We start from the raw sequence: 22,376 nt of genomic DNA, 5'->3' as shown, positions 1-22,376 counted from the left end.
CATGTCTAAGGCCTTTGATCGAATAGAATGGAATTTCTTAGAGGCGGTGATGGGCCGGTTGGGCTTTAATTCCAAATGGATTAGTCTGGTCCACTCCTGCATATCCACTTCTTCCATGGCTGTTCTTATTAATGGCCGTCCCGGCCCTACTTTTAATGTCAGTCGGGGTATCCGGCAAGGTGACCCCTTGTCGCCGTTTCTGTTCACCATTGCCATGGAAGGTCTTAGTCGCCTTCTAGAATCCACCAATAATTCCGCTCCCTTTCAGGGCTTCCCGATTCCTAAATCCGACATCACTATTAAACATCTCCTCTTTGCAGACGACTGCATCATCTTTGGTCGGAACTCTCTGGACAACATCTCCTCCCTAAAAAATATTCTGAATACCTTCTGCAATGCCTCTGGTCAGATGATCAACTACTCTAAGTCCACCATCTTCTTCTCTAAAAACACCCACCCGAAGTTCAGAAGGATGATCATCCGTGATTTCAAGGTCCGTCAATCTTCTAATTTGGATAAATACCTTGGCACACATCTCTTCATCGGATCGAACAAAAGGAAGTTGTTTTCTTCCCTTCTTTCTCAGATCCAATCAAAACTATCTAAATGGCAGACTTCCCTCCTCTCTCCAGCTGGCCGCGCTATTGTTATCAATACGATAGCTGCGGCTGTTCCCCGATACCAAATGCAGTGCTTTGCCATTCCCAAGGGCATAAGCAGTCGCATTGAAGTTCTTCAGAGAACTTTCTGGTGGGGAAAATCTAAAACGATTCACACCATCAACTGGTCCGCTATTTGTCTCCCTAAGAAATTGGGAGGTCTTGGCTTTCGGTTACCTTTGCTGGATAACCAGGCCTTTTTGAGTAAGTTGTTGTGGCGTCTTGTCAAAGACAATAGCTCCCCCTGGGCCAGGATTCTCCGTGCGAAGTATTTCAGCAGCGACGATAAACCGGTTCGTGCAAAGAACCACCACTCATGGTTTTGGAAATCCTTATCCAAGCAGGTGGATAATGTGAACAGTCTTACTTTCTGGGATATCAACAAAGGTACGAACGTTAACATCTGGTCCGATTTCTGGATTCCTAACCATCCGCCGCCTTTAGCTAATACCAATAACAGTAACCTCACCAAGGTCTCTCAACTTATTACTAATAACCAGTGGAATACGAATATTATTATGCAGTGTTTTAACAGTGACATATCTAACTCCATTTTGAGCATCAATCTACAGGTACATATGGAAGATACGGCTCAATGGGCCCTTACGAAATCGGGTAAATTCACAATTAAATCCATGTACTATTATTTACGTACGAAATACAATGAGTATCATATTAAGGATTGGCACTTCATCTGGTATTTACCGATCCAACCAAAAATTAAACTATTCCTCTGGAAATGTTGCACCAACAGTTTACCGGTGCGTAGTACTATTGGTCGGTTTACTGATCTTAATTTTGAATGTACGTTCTGTCGTGAAACTGAAACGATAACCCATGTCCTTTTACACTGTGACTTGGCTTCTGTGGTTTGGTTTCACTTTAATATTATATCTGCTAATATTACTAACCTGGGTGACTGGATTACTTCTTGGAAAGTTCTTGATGAGCAGATTAGTGGTCTCTTTGCGATTATTCTCTGGCAGATCTGGAAAGCGAGGTGCAATAAATGCTTTTCGTCCTCTATAGTTACCCCTATGATGATTATTGACCAGATTAAAAGCACTCCAACGCTTCCTAAGGATTCGACCATTTCTCCCCCGACAGAGAGAAACTCCCTCTGGTCCCCACCGACAGCGCCGTTCACCAAGATTAATGTCGATGCCTCTTTCGTCGAGGGCAAGGAATTTGCAGGAATCAGCAATGTAGTGTATAATGATCAAGCCTCCTTCATAGCGGCAACGGCATGTAACTTCAGAGGTCAAAATGCAGAAGAATGCGAAGGGTGGGCCATCGTCAAAGCGCTTCAATGGTCGGCTACAAAGAACATTGCATACCTCCATATTGAGAGCGATAATAGTAATATTGTTCGGATGCTCAACGGGCAACAAGCAGACATTGGTTGGCAAACGTCCAAACTGGTCAACAGAATCCGCCATCTGGAAGGAAACTTCATAAAGATTATATACTCCCATGTCTATAGGGAAGGTAATACCAGAGCGGATCAGCTGGCAAAATGGAGTCGGCTGCATGGAGGAAACTGGACCTGGCTTGCTCGATCAGATCTCCCGGTCGAATTACAGTCTTTGTTTGTGTAGTTCTTTTTTGTTGCTTCTTCTCAACAAAAAAAAAAAAAAAAAAAAAACTAAAAAAAACCATGATAATTTGTAGGACTATCATTCATGATGTGTGTGTCGACGACAAGATTTAGAGAGTAAAGTTGTGTTTACTTTGTTTGAATCTAAATTAACTGAATAGTCTTACAAGCTAACACGTTTGTTTTTCAGTGTTAGTTATTATGTCTGAATTTTTCACTTTAACCTTCATACCCTTACTTGCAAGTTCAGAATCACTAGTGAAGCTCAAGAGAAAAATAACAATTTTGTTGATGTTAAGAGATACAATGAGTTTTGGAATTTTGAAAAGATCTTAAGTTCTTTTTGTAAATTTTGGACTTTGTACTCTACTAATGGGTCTCATATGTACAAGTCCAACAGTATGTCCCATCCAATTAGTCCATTAAGTTTTGGGCTTAAGAAACTCGTATCTAGTTATATGCCACATATGTAGCTCAAAAATGAGTTGTGTTGTCTTGTTGTCTTGACACCTAATGCACTTGTTGTCTTGACACATAGGAGATGGTTGTCTTGTTGTCTTTACACTTAATGGACTTGTTATCTTGACACATAAGGGACACATGACACCTAAAACAAGGAAGGTAAGAATACAATGTCCAAACATGGAAAAGCCCTATAAAATCAACTTTCTAAAACAAGAAAGTTATAAGAAATTACATATACTAAAATCTCTAGACTTGATTCCTTTGACTAACCAATTCATCTCAAGTCTTTATTTAAGGGTATTTACTAAATTCTTTAATAGTTGACCTACCAATGCGACGACTCAGGACTTGTATTGAAATAATATGCAGCGTAAGCGATATTACATCAGATACACTGGCATCATCAATCATATTGGCTATTTGTTTAACATTTAATTTCATATAAAATGGATGAGCTTTTTCATCAATCTTCAACAGGTAAAAAGCAAACTAAAGAAAAACATTAAGAAGAGAAAATTTAAAGAGAGTGGGAGAGAGAGAGAAGATCAAATGAAATCTGTGATAATAGATGAGTTTGTGAAGGAGTACTATAACACCTATGATAGTAATCCTGATCTTCTCTTTGTTAGCTTATATCATGATAATTCTATTGTCACTGTGAATGGTGAGACTTTCCAAGGCAAAGGGATCTATAATTTCTTAAAATCCATAAGTCCATGTCACCATTTTAACCCTAAGTTTGATTACCAACAACTGGAGAATGATTACCTAGTCAATATCCAAGGCAGTGTTCTGCTTCCTGCCTCTAACACACCCAAAGATTATAGTCAGGTTTGGTTTGCTTCTTATGCTACAATTATCATATTTCATATATTTCGTTTTTAAACTTTTTTTTTTTCGGGTGCTTCTAAAGACGCGCGTGCCAAATGACTGTAAGCGGGTGGTTCTATAAGCACCAGTTGCAACAGCTAGATATTCTATAGGCGCTGGAAAATCTGTAGGCACAAGGCGCGCGGGCCAAATGGCTGTAAGCGGGCGGCTCTAAAAGAAAAACATTATGAGGTTGAGAATTAGGGCTTACAGTAATAAACCCAAATGTCTGAAATGTCCAATCCTGAATGAGATGAAGCTCAGTACTTCCCTCTGTTGATGCCGAAAAACCCACATACATAAACTCTTTAAAATACTTAGAAAGTTCAATCCCCATTGAAAAAACTGGTTTTTCTGGTTTAGAATTATTTGAGTAACTCAACCGAAGATTCAAACTTTTCTGATCATTCACATAATCAATCCACACTGTTATCAATTTCCCACTCTTGAGATCAACCTCATGTGATTTAAGATCTCCTGTTTATACTGAACTTAAGATTATCAATATCCAAACTAACATGATTATCATTCGGATCATCGAATTGAGAATCCAAGCGGGTATCGAATTCGATGGCAATAAGCTTGTTCTTGGTTAATTCTGAAGAATTAACAAGACCCAAGTACTTAGTACCCAACAGAACTTCCAATTGTAAGATTATCTTGAGATATAAAGAATGTCAACCCATCACCAAATGAATCTGGATTTATATTTGTGATTGAAAAGGAGAATTTTGTTGAAAAAGAAGAAGAGATATTGGTTTTTGGATCAAAGAAAGCATTGGGGTATCACAAATAATACTACCAGAGCTTGAAGAAGGAACAAAATCAACAACTTTTTTAAAATGTAAAAGAAGTTCAAAATTTTGTGCATACATTAAATTACCATTTATCTCATACTTTGTTTTTCTTTTTAACTTTAAACACATAAATCTCTCATCACATACCCAATTTTGATTGAACTTATTTACTTAGAGTTGACTAATTTTCAAGATTTTCGGATAATATCCAATATTAAAAAGAAACTCTCCGTTACGTTTGTTATTCTCCGCCATTTTGGAAAAAGAAGAATAATTTTATTTTAGCAAACAGTTGTTTGCAACTGCAGTTAGCTATACGCAAAGGCACATAGTTGTTTGCTAAATCGAACTTTTGTGTAGATGCTTGAACTCATAGAAAAACTTTTCCTATTTCAATTGTTTTTTCAGACGCTTCGATTGACACCCAACAAATCGGGTACCTTAGTGGTGGCGAATGACATACTTACCTACAACTGGGTTCAGAGATGAGGATATATGGTTGAACATTACAAACTTGGGGGCACAGAGAATAAATGGGAATCGGTGTTAGCTCTAATTTATTATAATATGTGAATTCTTGTTCATTTAATTAAAATTGTTTTACCGAGCTTATAAAGAGAAAAGAGGATGTTTATCTTTCAATGTTTAAGCGATTCAAAAAACAATGTTTATCAGTGTTTTACAGAGTGGTATTAGGTGAAAAGATAGAGAAGTCCCGATTTTATTCAAGCTTCTATAAATGATCTCGAGGAAGCAAAGTTAAATCCTAAGATACCTTATATTTGAATGAGAAAAATAAACATACTCCGTTTCACTTCAACCTTGTCTACTTAGACCAAGCAACGGCGTCTATCTCCGCCTGAGCACTTCTGTATAGCTCCAGTCTCTTGGCAAGTGAAGTTCTACGTTCCATCACTGCTGGATCTTCATCCAACAATGAACTTAACTGCTTCGTCTGCAAAATAAAATTATACGATCTTTAAGTTCATTCATTACTAACATTTATCTGGCAAGCCGGTGCAAATCAAACAAGATGCTAGTTGAATCCTTCATTTTTACCTCCTTTTTACCCAACTCGGCGAAGAAATGGTCGAGAAGGCTGCGTTTGGCCTCACGTACTTGACAATAAACTATAGACTTTGGAATTGAGTTCCGCAATGTCCCACAAACCATATTGACATAAGACAAGACGGTTGTCCCTGTCGATTGAAAGGAAACAAGAAAACCCTGATTAGTACTGAGAGAGATAGATAATACAAGCTCATGGAGATTCATTCATGTGTCTAACCTAAAAAATAACCTTATTCAGATAATTTCAAGTTACATGAAAGATTATTTCAGATTCAGATATCAGAGTATAAAAAAAGCAAACACTACCCAAGTCACAAGTTCATCCTCAGGAAACGAGGCATCACAGATACTCATATATTAAATGTACATGAAGTAAATGAAATTTAACGAAGGGAATATGTATGAGGTAGGTACCAACCTACTCGTCTGATATATGAATCATTATATCTATCGAAAATTGAATGTGTAGGATTTCCGCCCTTCTCGATGTCTTGAGGAAGCTTTCGGAAGAACTCAACAGTTAGATAACTGCATTCCATATCAACAAGTTTAAGAGTTGCTTTCTTGCTTTCCTCCTTCATTCTGTCCAGGGACTCAACAGCTGCATTCCCTACCTCCATCCTGAGGCTGGGGTATTGTTTTAGTTCCTGCATTTTATTAGAATTGGGGTGTAAATTGATAGTCCAAACTCGTTGCGGATAATCAGACTTGCTAAAACAAGATGATCTGCTCGACACAAAGAGCAGCCTCGAAAAGTAGCCGTTCATAATTCATAACAATGTTTAAGTAATGGGAAATTGGCGGTGCAGTGCTCCATGGCCATTTGTGTTATAACAGAGGAACAACCTGTTTTATTAAAAGAGTATGAAGCGGTTATTTTAGTTCTTAAAAATGGGTTGATGGGACAAGGTTCCTTTCCCTGTATATCTCCCCTGTTAAAAGTTTGAGGAATATTTAGCATGGAATCATTACGGTGGAACTTACAACAGTCTCATTGATAGACTTGTGAACCAGCTCCTTGAGTATTGAATGAACCTGTTATCATAGCAAGAAAAAGTTATAAGTTACTATAGATCTAATACTTCGTTATGGAAGTCTTATTTGCTTGAATCTTGATAAACACATACACAACGTTAGAGAAGTAACACTTGGTTTTGCAAAATCCAACCAACAAAAAATTTGGAAAACCGAAGAGAAAAAGTTGTACAGGAAAATAGGATTCAACTATTTAACATGGACTCTGTTACCAGTTTTGATATCTGACATGGTAACTAAGTAGCGTATATAGTAGCGGAAGCCGGGAGGAGGCCAAAACGAATACACAGTTGAACATATATTTTCTTCTCTTCATTATTACTTACACAGTTAATCTAGTAGTTGGAAAAAGCAACATTTGTACTTGCATTTTAACACTTTTGATCTGCACGAATTTATAGTTTGTCGTTAGGCCCTTTAGTTTTGCGAACATTTTTTAACTTTTGGACGTTATAATATACACAACATTATGTTCATTTAGAGCAATATCTATTGTCCTATAATTAAGAGTGCAATTAGACACAACCCACTATATTAACTAATTGACTGCAAGCATCTAACAAGAACATCTGGGTGTTAGAGACGAGTGTCGAGTATCAGCTTGACTGGGTGGAGCGCTTCGAATTTCTTGTATATATGGAAACGGATTATCTCGACTTCCCCTTTTCTCAATAATCAAAATCATGACCAATCTGAAAGTTAGACGATATTTAAATGCCACTAATTCTAATACCATTCTACACCTTTATCCCCCTACTAGGCATACAAGAAACAGAGAAAATTTACACTGATCTTAAGGCAGATTTCATACGTACCGCGTCAACAGCTGCTTCAGCAGGACCTTTGATAGATACTAAAGAAGATTCAATGAGACGACGGTATCCTTGCTCAGGAGCTATTAAATGAGGCTGGTAACCATCTGCTTCAGTAATTAGCTTTCTTACAGTATCCGGTGAGAGATGCTTGTCAAATTGCAACCTTTTTAGGGCTGTCGGGAATTGATTATCAAAAACATTGTAGACTTTGTCGCCACCAGGACGCCTACAGTCAAAAAAGAAAAGTGTGTAGGTAGTAATGAGTACAAAAACCAAATGGTTTAGAATGTAAGTAAATACAAAAGTTGGATTTGTACACGCCATCAAGATGTTCTTTGTAGATTTGGTCAAAAATGCGACAGATCTCCATGATCATATATAACTTTCCCTACACAGAATGAGGAAACGGGCATAAACTCATTGGGTCGTGGTAAAAGTGCAAATTGTAGGTTACAATTGTAAATTAAATCATATTTAAATAAGAAGTCAACAATAGAACCAACAATGTCACTTTGAACTTTTATGGCCCCACTGAGGTTAAGTTTGTAAGATCAAAAGCCTTCCCTCATTGCCAATTGCTTCCGAGTTGGACGATGACAAACATAAAGCTAAAATAAATGTTACTTTAGAAGGAAAAAGTAATTGAATTGCAAGAGCAAACAAATCAGTATATATTGGTCAGTGATCAATAACTGGAAGTGGGTCTAGAAACTAAGGAACTTCCAAGAAAAGGAAAACAATCTAGGACCTTAGCAAGAAACACAGCACAAAGAAAATTCTTTGGATAGAGCTTACTCCGGCATCAGTAGCAATAGGCTTCCCAAGACGGCTCAGTTCAGACTCTAGTTCCGAAATACTTTTATTTATGAGTGATTGAATACCTGGAATTCTAGATTTAATAACAGTTTCCAAATGCTGCAAAAATCAATCAGGAACTTAATTAACAAGAAGTTGATGCCTAATTATAATGCTAAGTTGAAATAAGTCGAATAAATAATAAATATAGTAAATTTGACCTTAGAGAGCATCTTTCCTAGATGCTCGGAACCCATTCTATGCGCAAGATGCTTGTACTCGGGAGCACTAGCAAAATATTCACGCTCTCTACGCCTAGCAGCAATCATATCTACGCTCTTGTTAATATCAGCTTGAGAACGATTGACAACACCAATCCAGGGAAATTGTAGACGATATGATTTTCCTTCCAAAATCTAAAGAACCCAAAGAGTAATATTCAAAATGTAACCTTTCCAGAACAAGTAGCACTTGCAAGTATGTGACATAAAAGATTACCTAAATTCATACAATAAAACATCTTATTTCCATGGGTAGTAAGGTTACAAAAGCAGTAAGGTCACTTACGTCTACTGCATCAGTACCCTTATCCATAAGATCGATCTTTGTCAAGACACCAATTGTCCTCTCCCCTGGAATAACGATAATTTAGAAGTAGGGTGTAAGAGTTCAATTAGAATCTTGTTCTGCAAAATCTACTTGATCAAAAACAACTTAAAGATTTGCTCAAGGTGAAATCAAGCTCGTTATAACTAGTTAACAGAGGCAGAATTTGAATCACAGCTATACTACACCAAAAGATCAAGGTTATGGAACCTTACCTTTCGGATCTACTTCACGAGAGATCTTAATAGCATCAGATGTTGCAAGATCTTGATTGGCTGGTGAAATCGCCAGAATTATACTATTAGGCTGCAACATGGAAAAGTAGCAAATCATGACTGCATTTTTGTCAATCTTTTTCTTGCATATGCTTATAGAAACACTTAGAAACAGAGAAAAAAACATGACAGTTAGCACAACCTATGCAGGTCTTATACACATTGTATTCAACAATCTTTAATAATTGTACTGGGCACATATCCAGAAAATCACAAAAGATGATACTTTTTCTTCAAGGTCTATATCAGTAATCCAACTTGAATCTAAAGGCAAAGATTGAAACTTCTTTGTACTGTAGTTTGAGAATTACCTTTTCAATGTAGGAGCGGACCATATTCTCAATGTCATGCACAATGCTCTCAGGTTGACCATCTGTAATTTGTATATTTTATGTGTTAATATCAAGTGAAACAAAGCAGGGCTTTATGCATTAGAAGAAGAAAAAGAAAAAAAATATAACATCTTATTTTCATTGCCAAAACTAAGAATGTACTCACCAACCGCAACTTTTGTGAGTCCAGGAAGATCAATCAACGTCAGATTCACAACTGCCAAGGTTCATTCCAATATCACCAAACACAACCAAAGAAAATATTGAACAGGGTAACATCACGAAAGTATCGATCAAAGTTCAGTAACCTCCAAACTGTGCAAGCACGAAGTTAAAAAATAATGATCTGCAAGGGCATGCTCGCTCACACTAGGAAGTAGAGCAAACAAAAGAACAGACTTTATTGCAAAAATAAGATAAAGATGATTCTTCGTGCATTACGGTAATATGCTAATATAATCTGTAATTTCTAAAAATATGGTAAGAGGAGTCAACAAGTCAGGATGGCTTACAAAAACTACCAAAGAAGAACTAAACCACTATGATTTCCTGAATAACTTCTGGAAGCTGTTGATGTCTTCAGATGAGTCACTAAAATTAGCAACTCGTGAAATTTCGAGAAGTGCATGTGATCCATATCCAATATGATGCAAAAAAGTACTCGGGACAAAGAACTACACGAATTTGTGAATAGAGGGAAAAAGTAGACATGCGATTTTCAATGACACGACCTGTAGTTTCAAGTTTCGACCAACATACTGTCAAGTTAACAGTGTGCTTATCCAAATCACCTTTAGCCCCAGACTCTCATGTAACTGATAGAGAAAAACTGGATCCACTTCCACTTTGAAGTTGAGATAAATAAGAACATTATGAATGGGAAAAAGAAGTAAATTTTCTGCCAAAAAACACAAAGTAAATAGAGTACCAAGTTCACATTCTCACCGTTGGGAGAATAGATACTAAGATGAATTGGAACCGTGGAGATGGCTTTCGACCGCCCTGTCTCTCTATCAGTCTCATCCGATATCTCCTGTCTTATAGCAGCTACACAAATTTAATTGAGAACTATGTTAAGATACACAACTAACACTAACAAGTCAATAAAAACACATATTAACCAATTATACTCTAGTGAGATTCATTAAACTACAGCTACAAAAATACACCAAGAATACAACTAACTTCAGAGACACATGGATTAGTTGTGGAGCGCAAAAGTTGGCCCAGGTTCCGATATATATATATATATATATATATATTGTACATGTTTGGGGTAGTCTGTAGATATAAAGAGCTCAAGGGTTTTGATTTTCATGTATTGGGGTGCTTTCCTCTAGTGATAAGTTAACTACCTTAAATCCAAAGGCGGATTTCTTTTCTTGTTTTTGATCATTGTGGTAACATTTCTTTGCCTGAGGAGTGTTTAATAGTATTGCATATTCAAAGAAAAAACTATATATGTAAGGACTTGTAGAGATATATGGAACAAGCAAATGTTGAAGACTTTAGACACTAATATGAGTGCGAAGACTAGATGAGATCATATTTCTAACAACTAAAACAAGTACCAAAATCAGTGTACTTCTTTCTTGGTTGGTGAAGGAATTCTCCATACTCTTTTCCTTCATCAATTTTATGGAGTTGCAAGACCAGAGGACGTCGAGTAACAATTCCTGCACACAGGTTGAACACATAATTCATCTATATTTCAACAAAAATACATAAAAAAAGGTAACAAAAGAAATCCCCAGATTACCAGATCCACGAGGCAAGAAGTCTTTCCCCACAGCACTCTCCAGCACCGAGGATTTCCCAGAGCTCTACAAAACGAATTGCCACAAAGGAATGAACATATAATAGATTTCAACTAGGGAGTTCCAATAAGTCATATATGGAAAATGTAACCTATGAGGACCATGTTTTGAGTTTTGACCTAAAACAAAGTAGAAATATTTTAGTAGGATCACAGATAATAACTTTGACCTAGAAAAGAGATGTTAATTGAATTTGAGCAAAATTCATCAAAAATCATGAAGAGCTGGGATCATTGGTAACTGAAACTGTAAAGGAGATTAATATATACCATTGGGTCATCCATATATGCACCGCATGTTACCGTTAGATGATGAAGATTTTGCATAATATAATATTTATATCTTAAATCTATTATTCTGGTATCTATAGAAGATATGTAGCAATATTGGGAAGACATCGTAATTAGTTTTCTTACCTAATAGAGTGACTATGAGACTTTATATATATCTTAGTTGTCCTACTAATGAACAATAATTATTCAATAAAAATTATCTCTTCTCTCTAATTCTATCATGTTTTGTAGAGGCTAAAAACTTCAACGAGTGTAGAATTAATTCTAGTGAGTTTCTGCTAAACGAGCGGCGGCATCCAATATTAATGACTACCGTCTGCCGCAATGTTTTCCATTAGTTTTTCTTTCTTTGAATGATTTCTAAATGTTAGTTCCTTTTTTAAATCATTTGGTTACTTTAAAAAATATTGATATCGAATCATTCCTACATTTCGATCGTAGAAGAATGCTAAAGATCTAAAAAAAGGTAAAGAGTGAACGAGTTTCATGTGTCCTTCATTACGAGGTTTCTTGATCTTCCTTTCTTTAATTCTTTCATTTCACTTTCTTTTCAAAATCCTACCAGCAGAAAAGAATAACTAGATTTTATTTTTCTAGTTCTTAGTTACTAATTAAGGAGAAGAAACGAAAAACAAGTTCAGTTTTCGAAATCTAAGTTTCCATACTTATGTTAACCAAATATAAAAAAAAATACCTTTTTTCTTTCCCTACAAAACACCGAAATAAATTTGCAGCTTCTACAATTCAACATCATTTGTCTCCATCCTTTTCTTTTTAGGTTATCTTCAAACAATAAACTTAACTTCTCAACATCTCTTCTACCAAAGAAGACAGGGATTCTCCCCCAGTATTTTTTCGATTTATTTTTCTCTAATATATTCAGTTTCTCTTTTCATTTATATCTCTTTCACAACTAAGGCTAAAATTGCCCATAAAGAAAAAGAGACTCGAACCTTTCCACTTCTTTTGTGGAAGTTTGTAAAACTCCAACCATAATTTTGTGATCAAAATCTTCACTTGCACCTATAATCCAGTTCTCTTTTCTCTAATTCCCGTGTCCTTATGGTAACATCATTTACCATTAAAAGTTGAGAACAGGTTTTAAAGGCAAGAAGCGGAGTTTAAAGAAGAAATGTCAAATTGCGAGAAGTATGATTTATACGGCAAGCTACACAAGTGTAACGACATGCTAGGATTGAGGGGGTGTAAAGGAGATAAATCTATACCATTGATCATCAAGACATCGACCGCATGTTAATTTCAATGCTCTTCCTCTAGAAACATCTTCTACCATGAAAATATTGAGAGAAGGTTTTCAAGGCAATGAGCAAAGTTTGAAGAAGACATGCCAAATCGCGAGAAGTATAATTTATATGGCAAGCTAAACAAGTCTAGCGACCTGCTAAGCTGGAGGGGACTGTAAAGGAGATTAATATACACCATTTATCGTCAAAACATCTACTGCATGGTACTGTTAGATGATGAAGACTTTGCCGATATTATATCTATATTTTAAATCTATATTTTAAATATCGTAAATATATTATTCTTATGGTATCTGCTCAAGTGAATAAATCCTCAATCAAGCTTCCGCAATATTCCGACATTTATTTATTAATTCGGTGTGATTATCATACAACCATCTTCGACAAACTCCTGAGGTAGAGTTGCAAGAAGAAGTAGATGAAGTGTTGTCGAAACAGTATAGAAGAAAAACCCCGGTCTGAATGGGTTTTTGGTGAGTTTCTTGTGCAAATCATCTTGTTGCATTATTGATGGTGGTTATCTTCATGAATGGTGTAAAGAGTTTGTTAGATAATGATAAACACTCGTGGAATATTAAGAAGACAAAAACTCCACCAAAGCCAACAAACCGTATTTCCACCTGTTTAAGCAGACAAAACCTTTTCACTTTCCAACCCGAGCCGACCAACATTTTAAAGCCAATTTAGTGCGTTTTCAAGTCCAACTGAGCCGATCCACATGCACCGAGTTTCTCAACGTGATTTCATATTTTCTTCAAGTTGGACACTTCACAAAGTTTAAACTTGAGAGAGAGGGGATAAGATTGTTTGGTATGTGGTGATCCAACTCAAAACCAATTGACAATGACGAGAGAGGACCTAGACATTATATTCCTGGTTACCACTTACCAGATCACCATTCAACTATGTGGAACTTTTATCACAACAATATACATGACGGATCGAGAGATGAAATCCGACAATCAAGAAGAGTCCTAGATATTTGAAGATCCAAAAGATAACATTAACCTATATTTAAGATATTGTTTGTAATTATCTCCATTAATGTTATTAGATACTTATTATCAAGTTTCCATAGATTAGCTATGAATCTTAAGAAACTACAAAACCCTAGCCTACCACCTATAAATTTAACAAAAACAGAAAGGAACTTGGAATTGGAAAATGGCAAAATGTCAATCTATTGAAATAAAAAACGCAGGTAACATTTTAATGTCAGAACAACTTATAGTTTAATTAGGTCATAAACCATTGGTTCCAAATCACAATTCTTTGAAATGATGAATCAACAATTCCACAAAATCTGACACACAATCTCAAAATCAAATTAGGTAATATAGAGAGAGAGAAAAAGAGACCTGACCACCGACGACAGCAATGGCAGGCAAGGAATCCCATAAGGTAGGCAAAGAGCTTTCTTCTCCATGATCACCAAGAGCTGTACAAGCTCTCTGTAACTTGTTTATCAGTGTTATCAAACTCTCCATTGATTATCCAAACAAAAAGTCATAAGTAACAGAAACGATCCTCCTTCACAGATAAATAAATGTATCCCGATTTTGATGTCATTCCCGCGAATTTAAAGGAAATCTACCCATACATTTTAGAGAGAGAAAGAAACAGACTGAAAAATGATCGGCGACTGAACCGCTTCTTGGTAGTTTATTTTCAAACAACATATTTCCACCCAAATCTTTAAAGTTTCTAGGCATGTATATTTTCTTACATTTTGCTTACACCCATCTGTCCACCTCATTCAGTTGGGTGGGAATCCGGTGGAGATTGCCGGTCCGCGACTACCTAACAACGTCAATTGTGTCGTTAGGTCAAATGCCACTATTTTTTTTCTCAATTTTCTTCTCGGTTTCGTCTATCTTTATATTCTTGACAATGTTCTCCAAGTGTTTTTCAACCTTGGATCAGACGTTCTTGTTCATATGCCACAAACAAAAGATATGTTGTGCATCCACATACACGGTCTCGATTGCATTTATCAACGTTTGTTCTCTTACAGGAAATTGGGTCGGAGGCCCAATTTCATGTTTTTTTTTGTCAAAAAGACAAGTTATCTTTTTGTCCTTCTAGGCCCCATATATAGTTTGGAAATAGGCTTGAAGGACAATTCTAAAAGCACTCCCATTTCTAATGCCGAAATTGCCCTTGGAATCTTAGCTTGCGAAGCTTTGCAAACTGGTTTGCAGTGATTTGCAATCTGGTTTACAGAGCTTTGCAAACTGGTTTGCACTGGTTTGCAATCAGATTTACAGAGCTTTGCAAACTGGTTTGCAGAGCTTTGCAATCCCGTTTGCATTGCTTTGTAATCTGGTTTGCCTTGCAATGACTTTGCACACACTTTGCAATCTGGTTTGCAGAGCTTTGCAAACTAGTTTGCACTACTTTGCAATTTGATTTGTCTTGCAAAGCTTTGCAAACTGGTTTGCAAGCTCGTTTGCAAACTAGTTTGCACTCTCGTTTGCAAACTGGTTTGCAATCTGGTTTGCAATAAGGTCAGTTTCGTCTTTTCCCTATATTAGATTATTTACAAAAATGCCATAGGGAGCTGAAGCCTATAAAAAGTTGATAAATCCTTTTTAACCAAAGCTCAAATTTTTTAGGGAGTTTTGACCAAATTTCCCTTGTTCTTATCACTAACAAATATCGTTGGAGTGTCTTCAACATTATATAACTCTCTTAGACATTTCATAACACAAATGTAATGATTTGTAATTTCATTAGCTATAAATGAATTTGTCAATATGAAAGTCTTTTCAAAGTGACCAATACAACTTGGAGTAAGAGCATCTCCAACGCAAAACTAAAAAAAAACTCAAATAGTCCTATGTGTCAAGGCTCAATTGAGTTTCTCTTTCCTAGATGTCAATGTTGAGATCCTCAATTCAAAAGACATCTCTAATGCAACACTCTAAAAACCTAAAAATAACTTAGGTGTCATTTCCTAGATGGTTAGATTTGCTTTTAATGTTGAGCGACCAATTGAGATCCTCAAAAGAAATCTCAAATATTGAGTTTCTTCTTGAGATATCTCAATATTAAATGATGCCACATCATTTTGAGATCCAAATTGAGTGTTGCATTGGAGAGAGTTTTTAACAAAAAACTCAAAAAATCCCAAGTGACACTTTAAGTTTTTCCATTTGAGTGTTGCATTGGAGATGCTCTAAAGGATGCTTAAACCTATTGGTTTCATAAGTGCAATAAATGATAACATATTGAAGAAGCACCACACAGTTTAACGCTCCTAGGATGTGCAGAAAAAAAAAACTTTTATCTCTTAAACTTTTCGTGACATTTATGTTTCATTACATAGTGGTACTCAATACACAACTTCATATAAATTGTTTAGTTTTATATGCAACGACATATCTTTTTGGGTGTGATCCACTTCTAATTAAACTCTTAACCATTTCACATTTATCTTTATTCAACCGAGACACACATGCATGACTTGTGAGATCCTTCTCGAGTTGGTGGTTGTGAAGTCCATCGATTACTCCAATAATTTACTTCTCATAAAGTATGATATATTTTACTTTTATAGCAAAAAGACATTCACATTAGAACAATCTATGCGCCTCCATTTACTTGGAACTGGGTTAATTAGCAACCTAATTTTTTTATTTGTGACTACTGCATATACCACTTCGACTGCACCATGTGAACGACCCTTTTCCTTCATTATTTACCGTCATTCCCATTTTTTTCACTGTGACAAATTCAGTTCTTTTACTAATGTCACTACTCCGGTCTATTTCCACTTTTCTCGAATAAAAACACTGCAAGATCTAAGGAAATAAGTTATCTTCAAACTATAATCAATTCATTCATACAATGATACTAATGAAAACGCATTCTTACCATGTCCGCCAGAAAATAAGTTATCTCATCAAAAAAATACATATATATATATTCTATTTTCGAGTAGTGTTTAGTATTGTTTAGGCTTTTGGCTTTATGTAGGCTTTTGGCTTTATGTAGGTCTAGATAGGAACTATAAACCTAAAAATATCTTGATGAAAGTAGTGTTTAGTATTGTTAGCGTTCCATTGTTCAAATTTCCTTATTTTGTTTCATAATTTAGGAAGTTACATAGTGTAGATCTGAAATATTGCATTTTCTTAAATGTTATTTACATCGTGAACATAGGTCTTTGGTATAGGAAGAGCAATGTCTAGCAAAGGCAGTGTGTTAGAAAGGTCAATTTATGTATTTGCTCTTCCTTTACCAAATTAGTTTAAAGAGGGCGTTATAAGGATCATTTAATAAATAGTGCTAAAATATAAGGACTTTGATAAAAATTAATAATAGTTCTAATATTCTATTCACTTGTAGACTTGTAGTTTTCTCTCACATAAACAACCGAACCATAATATCGTCACTACTATCAACATCACCATTAGTATTAAAAACCTTGCAGAGTTTACCATCACTAAAGTCTTAGTTTCAAGCTTTTAATGATGTCTCAAGTTCTCATGGATGAGGAACCACCATAAATGAAGAAGGAGACAACCTACATCAAGAAAGAAGAGTCCTTTGACTTAAACGAAGACATCGACTTAAACGGAACCATCGACTTAAACGAGGACATCGACTTAAACGAAGATATCGACTTAAACAAAGACATATATAATGAAGATAATATGTCTCCGATAAAGAAAAACAATTTTCCTATCTTCCTCTATGGTTGAACAAACATTTTAGGGTTTTAGGTTGTTTTTGTTTTGTAAAGGATTTTATGTTGGGTCGACTGAAACAGACAACAAATTTCGGTCTGGCCGGATGAAAAAGACAACAAATTTCGGCTGGGCTCCTTGAAAAAAACATAAATTTCGGCCGAGCCAACTGAAATTGTTCTGTTTTTTTCATCCGATCTGGACGAAATTTGTTTGAATTTTCAGTTGTTGTGGATGAAAATTTTCACTATTTTCATTCATGAATTTTTATTTATGCTACGCGGAATTTCTTTTATGTAAATCTCTCTTATATATTTTTCGAGTTACATCATATCTAATTAAATGAATTTTTTTGTCTTTCTAGGCCAATGTTTTTGAGTCATTTCCTAGCGAAGGCATAACTAACGGAACAGATTTAGGTTTTCATCTTTATCTCTCTCTTTGATCGAAACAAACAGATTTAGGGTCTTTTCTCTCTTTTGGTTGAAAAGGTTTTAAGGGTGTTTATCTCTCTTCTCTCTCTTTGATCGACGGATAGATATTTGGTCGAACATGATTTTTCTCTCTTCTCTATCTTTTGGTCGAAAATAGATTGAGGAGGACCAAAGTTTAAAGTTAGGATATTTAAAAAATAGTGTTTATCTCTCCATATTAATAGGATACGTGATATAAAGACGGATCATAAATAAGAGATCCGGCGGTCAAGATGAATTCTCGAAATAATATACGTGTGTAACACGTGTATGTACGTAACGGATCGAGAAGACGAGATTCGACGATCAAGAATAATTCAGAATATTGAAGATATTTAAAGATATATTGAAGATATGTGAAGATTTAGTTTCTTGTATTCAGGATATCTCTTGTAACTATCTAATGGTAATATTAGATAGATTTTATATTATTTCCTAGTTTAGTAATCAAAAACTAGGAAACCCTAAACCCTAAGTTACCTATAAATAGGAGAGGGTTCTAGGAATCAAACTCATCGACTTATGTCTGACCAATGTAACTGATCAACCCACATTTGTATGTGGTGATAATTAATAAAGAATTATTTCTTCGTGGATGTAGGTCTTGAGTATCCGACCGAATCACGTTAAACTATCGTGTCTTTACTTTATGTTTATATCTCTGATTATTATATAATCGTGAATTTAACACATATTCTAAAAAGAATGCTCTCCCTATCTAATGCAATGCTTTGATAAAAATTATTCTTCCTATACCAAAGGCCTTAATATAGTTAATGCAGAAATAGTCATGGTAAAATATTTCGAATGAAAATTTAACTTTACATTTTCTGAAATGTTACTTTCATCGCAAATATAATAGGAGAGTGATGAAGCAAAAAAGTTATTATTTTCATTCAAATGTGTCGGTTCCCGTGTCATAACGAGGTTCAACTAAAATATAGTATAAACAGGAAATATCAGTCAAGGTCAATGTGATGTCGATTGCTTAATACATTGTTTTTTTTTTAAGAGGCTTAATACATTGTTTGTAGTTGGATTTTTTTAATAGTGACCATGACGTTTACAATGACCACCATAATTGCCCATTTGTCATCCTCTCTCATACCTAGTAAAAGCTAAAAAGAAAATCTTTTCTAATTTTTTTTGACATTGGCCTCCCATTTTGGATCTTTAATGGCTAGATAAAAATTCTTACAGCTATTTCTAAGAAGCTTGAAAGCTTGTTTTTTCTTATCTCCAAGATGTCATTGTGTGAAAACGGGATGTCCAGTCACAACACCAAAAGATGGTAGACATTTTCGTAAGAGAGAAGACCAGGTACACATTTGCCTGAAGAAAACGATTTGTTAGTGGAACACAAAATTCCAAAACTTGATCCGTCTTATTTATAAAGATATGTATACGAGCTTTCATCAAAGACTAAATATTTACTATCATGCTGATAAATTTTAGAATCAAATTTCTCGTCGAACTATATGCTTGTTCAAATTAGTAAGGGCAGTTAAACAATGATCATAGACTACATGGTTTTACTTGATACCCTCTTCCATGAACTTCTTCATTTATTTAGAAAACTTTGGACACGAGCGAGAAACTTGCTCAAACTGGTAAAAAAATTTAAATGGAATAGGAATAAGGAGAAGTTTGCCTCTTGAAGGAAAGAGGAGGGTGATTGAGATTTGAAGAAGGAAATAACATGAGTCATTGTCTTTCATCGACAACCTAAATTTTTTCTATTTGCCCAATGACCAAATTGCCTGAGGCACGCGAAGCCCGTCGAGTCTCGTGTACACCAAAGAGTCACAGGCTCCTCAGTCTCTCATTTAACCGTCCCAAAGACGCTCGGCTACCCTAATGTGCACTTAGGTTCCCCGTCCGACCAGCCAAGTCTGACTTAAAGTGAACCGGAGCTCCAAAGGGGCAGCAGGTTTCCTACCCCTGCCCTGCGTCAGCTCATACGTAACACTCCAAATAAAGAATCTATCCACCTGCCCACCTTAATTATTTTTTGTGTCCAGCAATGTTGGTACACATGCCATTCTCTATTCTTGTTTCTTCATGCCTATAAATACAGGAAACCCATAATCACTTTGTACAAACACTTCTAAACAGAGAAATTAAGCTACTAAAAACTAGAATCAATTTCATCAAAAATGGGTAGTCAACAACAATCAATTATCCCTCTTCTTACTCCATACAAGATGGGGAAGTTCCATCTATCTCACAGGTTTGTTTTATTTTTTAATCTTATTCATTCCCATTTCTTCATTTACAGAGATGAACTAAGATATCTTCATATCTTATCAGAGTTGTTTTGGCACCACTAACAAGGAGTAGATCTTATGGAAACGTTCCTCAACCACACGCAATCTTGTATTATTCTCAACGGGCCACAAAAGGAGGCCTTCTCATTACCGAAGCCACCGGAGTATCTGAAACTGCCCAAGGGTAAACTTAATTTCAATATGTTTGTTTATTTGTGTATGTGGTTTTTACTACTAAGGGTTATAATACATTATGTTTTGATGATATACTATGAAGGTACCCAGAAACTCCAGGGATTTGGACAAAGGAGCATGTAGAAGCATGGAAACCAATTGTTAAAGCTGTCCATGACAAGGGTGGAATTTTCTTTTGCCAGCTTTGGCACGTCGGAAGAGTTTCCACTTATGGTACACATATTTCTACATTCTTGTTTTACTGTTTTCGAAATTTAAAGTTGCATATAACTATCGTGCAATTTTGTGTGACGAAATGCTTGTGTCACACAGGTTTTCAACCCAACGGTCAAGCCCCGATATCTTGTACGGATAAGGGAATAACACCTGGATTCTACGGAGTCGATTGGGCACCTCCTCGTCGACTAACCATTAACGAAATACAAAATGTCATCAATGATTTCAAACTTGCTGCAAGGAATGCAATTGAAGCTGGTAACTATCTGATACACACACACACACACAAAGTAGGGTATAGCCCGTGCCTTTCGATATGATAAAATTGTTATAGCAATTTACGCGATTGTATTTTTTGCGGTACACAAATTTTCCATATAGATTGTCTTGTCCTACATTTGTCATGCGGTATAATATATATTGTCTTAGTAAAATCAATAATTAGAAGAAAAAAAAGGCATTTGCCCCTATAATAGATAATATATATATATATATATATATAGAATGATTGGCCGTTGTTAACTTAAAGAACAAAAATTTGTGTAGGTTTTGATGGTGTTGAAATTCACGGGGCAAATAGTTATCTTATCGATCAATTCATGAAAGACACAGTAAATGACAGAACTGATGAATACGGTGGAAACATAGAAAATCGTTGTCGTTTTCCTCTCGAAATAGTTAAAGCCGTAGCAGAGGAGATCGGAAGCGACAAAGTTGGTATACGAATCTCCCCATTCACCGTTTTCATGGAAACCCCAGACTCCAGCCCGGATGCCCTAGGCCTATACATGGCCAAGTCATTGAACAAATATGGTATTTTGTACCTTCATGTTATGGAACCAAGGGTGGTATCACTAGCCGATGCCTCAGAAACACCTCACAGTACTTTACCAATGAGGAAAGCATTTAAAGGCACTTTCATTTCTGCTGATGGATATAAGAAAGATAATGGTAATAAAGTGATTGAAGAAAATACTGTTGATTTAGTTGCATATGGTCGATTGTTTTTGGCTAACCCGGATTTGCCTAAACGATTCGAGCTCGATGCACCATTAAACAAATATGATAGGGACACATTTTATACACCCGACCCAGTAGTTGGATATACTGATTACCCATTTTTCAATTAGTTCAATTTTCATGTGATATTTTCATTTTCTTTTCCTTTTTTGTTTTCTCATTTCGAAGATAAGATTGTTAAGATCATTAGTGGGAAGTTGTTGTAATTTATTTCTTGTGAGTTTATCGATGTAATATTGAGAGATTATTTGAGGTTTGATGAATTGAAGTATTGTGTCTAATTTTCAATCAATTATGTACCAATATATACACATTAGCTCAATTATTTTTTTTATATTTTTTTTAGGACAGCTCAATTATGTATCGATACGCAGATTAACTCAAACTTGTTTATTTGAATTTGATGGTTTAAATATCAATTTCTTAATCAAGGTCAAAAGATTTTAACTCAGATCCACGATTTACCTTTTTGTATTACAGAATTTGGTTAAATCTCCCCAACTTTATGACCAGCCTCCTGCCTAGCCCCCTACTTTATCGAACATAACTAGATGATTTTCTTTTTCAGTTACCTTTATAAGTTTGTTAACTAGTCATTACCTCTCTCTCCTCCATCTCATCACCTCTCTCTGCCACCTCATCTTCTCGCCACCTCATTGTCTTCACCGGCGAAGGTCGCCGACCGACCTTAAAACTAAAAAAAAATTCTCTCTTCTTCTTCTCTCTCTCTCTTCTCTCTCATGTTCTCTCTCTTCCTCCCTTGTTCTCTTTCTCTTCCTTTCTCCCATCTCTTTCTCTCTCTAAACACTCCGGCGAAGTGGT

At 35.7% G+C, this 22,376-nt stretch overlaps 2 protein-coding genes across 2 annotated transcripts; one reads left to right on the top strand and one right to left on the bottom strand.

Moving 5' to 3' along the window:
• Positions 1 to 5,002: 5,002 nt before the first annotated feature.
• On the bottom strand, positions 5,003 to 14,656 carry LOC147566949 (dynamin-related protein 5A-like). Its single transcript, XM_086653543.1, has 16 exons — positions 14,051 to 14,656; positions 11,077 to 11,140; positions 10,889 to 10,993; positions 10,263 to 10,364; positions 9,484 to 9,534; positions 9,297 to 9,358; positions 8,926 to 9,016; positions 8,672 to 8,736; positions 8,326 to 8,520; positions 8,105 to 8,224; positions 7,627 to 7,697; positions 7,310 to 7,535; positions 6,444 to 6,494; positions 5,878 to 6,106; positions 5,448 to 5,587; positions 5,003 to 5,343 (listed from the first exon to the last, which is right to left on the bottom strand). The coding sequence occupies exons 1-16, from the start codon at positions 14,177 to 14,179 to the stop codon at positions 5,215 to 5,217; spliced, it is 1,830 nt and encodes a 609-aa protein (XP_086509669.1). The 5' UTR covers positions 14,180 to 14,656; the 3' UTR covers positions 5,003 to 5,214.
• Positions 14,657 to 19,951: 5,295 nt separating this feature from the next.
• LOC147566948 (12-oxophytodienoate reductase 1-like) lies at positions 19,952 to 21,880 on the top strand. Its single transcript, XM_086668806.1, has 5 exons — positions 19,952 to 20,086; positions 20,167 to 20,307; positions 20,401 to 20,531; positions 20,631 to 20,792; positions 21,081 to 21,880. Exons 1-5 carry the CDS (start codon positions 20,013 to 20,015, stop codon positions 21,662 to 21,664), a joined length of 1,092 nt encoding a protein of 363 aa, XP_086524932.1. The 5' UTR covers positions 19,952 to 20,012; the 3' UTR covers positions 21,665 to 21,880.
• Positions 21,881 to 22,376: the final 496 nt, after the last annotated feature.

Source organism: Eschscholzia californica, unplaced genomic scaffold (genome assembly GCF_041429995.1).
Source record: "Eschscholzia californica isolate CP2 unplaced genomic scaffold, dmEscCali1.0.p SCAF_1, whole genome shotgun sequence".
In the NCBI taxonomy this organism is placed as follows: domain Eukaryota; kingdom Viridiplantae; phylum Streptophyta; class Magnoliopsida; order Ranunculales; family Papaveraceae; genus Eschscholzia; species Eschscholzia californica.
The sequence above is the reverse complement of the archived record's forward strand: the minus strand, read 5'-3'. Positions and strand labels throughout refer to the sequence as shown.